The 6,122-nt window shown below is 39.0% G+C and overlaps 1 protein-coding gene across 1 annotated transcript; it reads right to left on the reverse strand.

Annotated features, from left to right (window-relative positions):
• Positions 1–3,919: 3,919 nt before the first annotated feature.
• BRI3BP (BRI3 binding protein) lies at positions 3,920–5,463 on the reverse strand. The gene is made up of 2 exons (XM_010295654.1): positions 5,365–5,463; positions 3,920–4,713 (listed from the first exon to the last, which is right to left on the reverse strand). The coding sequence occupies exons 1-2, from the start codon at positions 5,417–5,419 to the stop codon at positions 4,295–4,297; spliced, it is 474 nt and encodes a 157-aa protein (XP_010293956.1). The 5' UTR covers positions 5,420–5,463; the 3' UTR covers positions 3,920–4,294.
• Between the last annotated feature and the right edge of the window lie 659 nt (positions 5,464–6,122).

The following is a 6,122-nucleotide window of genomic DNA, read 5'->3' on the forward strand; positions in this document are numbered from 1 at the left end:
GTCCGGCCACTCCTCCGCTGCCTCCCGGCTGTTTCACAAGCGGGTCGGGCGCCTCACATCCACGGCCCGGCAACGGGCCGCGAAGCTCCCTTCCAGGGAGACGTCCGACGAAGCAAAGTCTTAAACGCAATTCGTTCGTTTCTCAGTGCAAAGTTTCAGTAAACATTTATTTTAAGCTTTGTCACAATACCATAGTTGATTTGTGAAATTGGTCTACAAATATTTAACTACATAGTACATTGATTGGGTGGTCAGATAAGTAATAAATAAAGGCATGTATAGCTCTGTAAAAAATACGTCTGATATATTTGTAACTACTTAACAATATTACCAGAAAAACCTAGTATTTCCCTATGGATCATATGTCAAAAGTATACGTACATCATCTCTTCAGACCAAATTATTTTTTTCGTAAACACAATTGTACAAACTCAAACACTATAATCTTGAAATCCAATGTACAAAACAGGATGTGAAATCACTAAACATCAGTGCTGATAACAAGGGCTACCACAGCAAACAGAACTTCTGATTAAAAGATCAATTTTTAAATGTGCTGTCATCACAGTTCGATGGAATTACCCAAAAGTCTAAAATACATGCGGATACAATAAAACCTTTTATTTTCCCAGACAAAGAGAACTTATGGTTTACGTCATTAGCTGCCACATACGGATCAGTACGTGAGGCAAATCACACTTAAAAACTTCTACGCCATCGAAGAGCTAGGATTGATACTGGTCTATTTACCACACAAACGATGCAACAAGTCTTTAAAAGCAAATCACAATTTGAAGGACGCACTATTAAGTACAGCACTGAATTGCACCAGATTTTATACATTGTACTCTGACACCTGATACCACTTTTAAAAGCATTACATTCCCGATGACAGATCAGTTATCTATAGGCGAGGTGTGTACTTTCCAAGAAATTGCTACCAATGTTAGTTTTGCGAAAACATGGATGTATTGAAAACACTACAGTAGTTTCAAAGTTTAACACACTTCAGACCCTACCGGAATTTCTGATGCCGGACAGCCTGAAGCCCATCTTAACGGTTGCGTCAGCCAGTTACGCAGGGCGACGTTCTTTCAAGCAGCCGCTGCAAATGGGAAGGTCAATGAGCAGGAACCATTCGGGATGAGCAGCCTTGGGAGGAGAGGACAGACGGGGTGTGTTCCCACACCCGACTGCACCCCACGTATCCCGTGCCACTTCCCACGCAGCGGGTCAGATGCCGAGGGAAGCGGGCCGTTAGAGGAGCGTATAGATGCTGCTCCCCACCTTCAAGTAAGCTGCTGAGTGGCTAAAGCAAAAGGCTGGGAGCTGCGAGACCTATGGTTCATTCCCATTTCTGCCACTGACTCAAGCAAGTCTGTCAAATTCCGTGTCTCAGTTTATCCATGGGTGACAGGGCGATACCTGCACATCTCTGTGAATTTGTACGAGATGCTCCTATCAATGGCAATACAAAAGCAGGGCGACCACTGTCACTGGTACGAGTTCTAAAAAACAGCAAAAACCTCGATGGATTAACTAGATGACTTGTATGGAAAATATTTGTAAAAGGTATTTACAAAAGTTGAAAGAGATTAAATACAATACCACATTCATGTCCCGAAAGCGCTTTCACTACAGTGCATGTTTAAAAATACAAAGCATTTTAATATATATATTTTGAAGATTAGATTGTGCTTAAAAAAAAAAAAATCATTGCTTCTGAATTTGACTAACGTGAAAACTGAGCGCTGGGAAAAATACTGATTAAAAATATCCAATTTTATATATACTGCTTTTCACATAACATATTGCTATACATGGGATGCAAGTAAATATAAAAATACTTTTTTTCAAGCAGCAGGGTCATCAAAAACTAAAGAGTATTAATATAGGAGGGCTGATTTTACAAAACTAAGATAAATGATTAGAGAGAGACAGGGAGAAACTATAATCCAAATTAACTTTTATAATAGTATTTTAAAAGAAATCTTTATCATAGACAACTCTTAATATATAAACGATTCAGTATTTTTAACTTCAACATTAAATATGGATTACATAAAATGCAATCTATGCAAAACTGACTCATGCACATAGTCCTACTGAAGTTGATGGAGCCACTCACACGAGCGAGCTTTGCAGGCTTTGGTCCTCAGGCCTCAAATTTAGCAAAATGCATAAAGACCTGACAAGCTTTGCTTATCAGTTCCTAATTTCCAGGTTGGTGTTTTAGCCCAGTCCTGTCTGCACAACAGTAGGGAAAACTGAGTTTACAGGGAAGACTGTAATACTATGGGAAGTGAGCTGTAAAAAGGAATATACAGCAATTTACATTTGCAGCTTTACAAGGCGGACTATTTGTTGCCATAGTACTTATCTGTTCACGGGAAAAATTTTGAGTTATGAAAAGCAGTTACTTTGCAACTCTAAATGTGTATTTCTTGAAAAATGGGGTGCAGGGGGTTTTACAGGTGACATAAAAAATTAAAGTGGATTGTAACAGTGCGAACTGCATATGAACTTCAACCGTGTTGAACTTAAGTGATCACAGTTTGGAATAAAGGCCATTAACATGGATTTTAAAATAATCCCTCATGTAAATGTCAGATATAGACCAAAAGAGGTCAGGCAAGTAACACAAGTTTTAAGAAGAGTATTGAACTTCAGAATAAAGAGCAAAATAAATTCACCCCACAGTTACATTCAGTTAAGCGTCACGTCCAAAAAAAGCTCTACCCAACAAAACAAGAAGCCAAAGAAGCTGTGCTCAGCTGCCCCTGGCCAGTCCCACGGCAGCCGGCACTCGCAGGCGAAGCAACAGCACAGGGATCACCTATTCGCATTTGTTCCCCTTCCTTTTTAGCCAGTCCCTATCACAGACCAATTTTTCTTGCCTTTTTTTTTCTCTTTACTTGTTCATTTAGGCATTATGGAATACGCAGTTCTCCCACTGCAGTCCATTTTACCTCTCACGGTACTGATGCTGTGCTCATCACTATGGTTTAAATGCTTCCCCTTCCCCCCCATTTATATCCTTGAATGCTATATGTTATCATGTTAAACCACTTATCGGACTTTCTTCCCTGAGGTTACCTTTGTTTCAATGCATTTCAGCAAACCTTACAAAGCCAGTGATAGTCTACCCAGCTAGCTAATTCTAAGGTTACAAATACATAGAATCCTTCAAAATAAAACTGCTTCAAAGCTCCTACATCACTTTGAAACACGACTGTTTAATACACCCTTCTCATAAGGTGACTCACTTTCCCCAAAACCCAATATAGTGAGGACACAGACTTCAAGCTAAAAGCTCCTATAAAACTATTACAATTTTAGAAAAAAATCCAGATTTTCCTGAAGATAATTTATTGCCGCTTATTGGTCCTGAGAAAGCTTTAAGCAACAATACATTTGCAAGTGTTTTAACTGCTGCCTTTTTTGAGAAAGTACGTGGGTCCCGAGATTAAAAATCATGTTTTATTCCATGCACTTATGCTTGGCAAATGCTTCGCTGTGAAGATCAAATATGAATTACAATTTGCCATGCTACATCTCTTCCCTTTGTGTCAATTTATTAAAACAGGTTTCCTTTCGGATACCAAATCAAAATACTCAAAACGAAATGCAATGAAATAATGCCACATGTGCACTTCTCAATATTGGACTAGGCATTTAAGGACTTCAAATTTATGAAATCTTCCTTCTCCATTACTCCCCACCTCCTATTAAAAGCTACGGTGTGAATTTTTTGGCCTGGATACCAGAAAATTCCTCATCTGATACTCTATGAAAGGCAACTTCAAGGCAATGAAATCAGCCAACAACAAAACAAAAACATTTGCAACTTTGAAAAAAATGTGAACCCACAGCAGTTACTTCTCAATGGAAGTGTTTGGTAGCTTGAGATTTTTTTTTCCTTTTTAACTTTTTAAGTGTCAAATTTGCATATGTTTAGCTTAATTTCAATATTTGAAAGACTACTCAATTTGCTTTTATAAAAACTTTTATAAAAGATTTTTTAAATGCTTGTAAAAGTAAGCGTTTATCTACTGAGAAAATTCTAGTACTGGATAAAACTCTCTGAATATACAGCTGAATTTTGTAAATGTTTCTTCTTTCCTACAAGTATAATGGCTGAGTGTATAATCTAGATAAATTAGTCTTACACATGATGAAAAGTTATAACTTTGCACACTTTTTACCATGTGATGTTTTGTTGCTTTGTAACTTCAAATGAGACAGTGCTTAGGAATTTTCTAGAGCTGGTGTACAGTGGTCTGTAGGGGTTGGTTCATTGGTCACTGCCTCTGTCCAGGTTTTCAATCACCCTCGAAAGGCGTATGTTCAGAAGTCTGATCTGACTATCGAGGTGGTCCATCTTCTCCTCAAGGCTGCTGTTGCTGTTTCTTCTCCAGTAAAATCCAACTGGCCCCGTCATGAAGTAGACTGCTACAACAAAACAGAGAGGCAGGACTGCGTGTTCTGGGTCACCTTCATACTTCTGGAGGATGTACACGCATGAGAGAGTGAAAAGGGCAACCCTCGCAATCCAGAAAAAGCGACCAAACAGCATGTGCAGGAGATAGAAGAAGAATCCAAGGAAGAGAGATAAAAACCAATAGGCAAGTAAAATGGCACCAATCAGCAGAAGAGCACGTGTCGGGTTGTTGGCAATTGCTGCTGGGCTGAAATAATGAGTCAAGTTGGAGGCTGAAAAATAAAGGAAAATTTACAGAATATTAATGAGTGCATACCAAAGTGATAAGGGTAAAAATGCAAGGACAGCTTCAAAGGGTGATGCAGTGGGGTCACAACTGTGTTGTCTAAAATGAGGGCTAAAGCTAGGTCATCCATTTCTGGATGGACCTTTTTCAAATCACTGGCTCAGCTCCAATGATGCAACTGAATTAATTCCTTTAAAGTAGAGGTGCTAAAGATTCCTTAAACACTGCCATAGGGCCTAAGGTGAACGCTCATACTGAGACTAAAGGTGCTCTTTTGTAAAAATTATATTCTAAAGGCTCTTGTTTCCACCCTTCCTACTTATAGTCCTCCTTTATCTGCCTGCACTGTTCCTGGATGTGTGCATCCATTTAATGATGATACCAAGAAACCAACCATGATTTGTCACGCGCTTTATAGACATCCTGTAGATACATGTACAGAAACGGAATGGCTAGTTTTAAGTCCTCTTGTTGAAGGTACGAATGGCAAAATCAAAGCCATGTGAAGCGGATAGAGATACCCCTGATGGACGTTTAATGCAGCGTGATAAAACGTAATTATTTTCCCACTCAGCCTATGCTTGTAAACACTGATTGAGGCTGATATAGTTCCAGAGTTAACAAGCATCACACTTACCATCAATTCCAAGAACATCTAACAAATCAGTCCATATTCTCCAGAACGTGTCCATTAATATATCTACCCCATTCACAAACCTCTCGGTCAACCTTGAAAAAAACTGAAAAATAAAATTGAAAATTAAAAAAAAAAATCCTCAATTCCTTAAACACACTTTAAGAGTCATAAGTAGAATTGTAATTCACAGAATTGCAGAATATTTTGAAGCCCCCAAGGAAAAAAAACTGTAGATGTTTTTTAACTCTGCGAATCATAAATTTTACTTATTACAATTGCCCTTATTCTAGGTATTTTGGCATGTAAATGTCTATGTTGACAGGATTTAAAAATGCACTTTATTAGCTTTACCACTGTTCTAAGTTGAAAGAAAACCCTATTACTAGCAATGGACATTGGTAAAGCAAACCAGAGACTTAAGTTTTAATTGCAACTGCGAGCTGTCCCCAGCATCACACCCAAATGTCTCAAATATCTTCACAAGTCAATGTAACAGTATTATTTCTTCTTACTGGCTGAGGAGAGAAGGAACAGAGGAGCGTGTAGGTCTGCCTGCCTGCATGCCTTACATCCTGCAAGTTCCTATGTGGCCCGCAAACACAGGATGCTCTGCTGATGCGGACAGACAGTATTTCAGTTGGAGGGCTCCTCACCCACGGCGGGCTGCCCTGGTCCCCTCCCCCAACTGAAATAACGTTTATTTAGAGACTTCTTTTATTAATATTTTTTTACAGTTTGCGCGCCTCCGGTTTTCTTTC

The sequence above is a fragment of the Phaethon lepturus genome, unplaced genomic scaffold (assembly GCF_000687285.1).
Source record: "Phaethon lepturus isolate BGI_N335 unplaced genomic scaffold, ASM68728v1 C14031054, whole genome shotgun sequence".
Taxonomy (NCBI): domain Eukaryota; kingdom Metazoa; phylum Chordata; class Aves; order Phaethontiformes; family Phaethontidae; genus Phaethon; species Phaethon lepturus.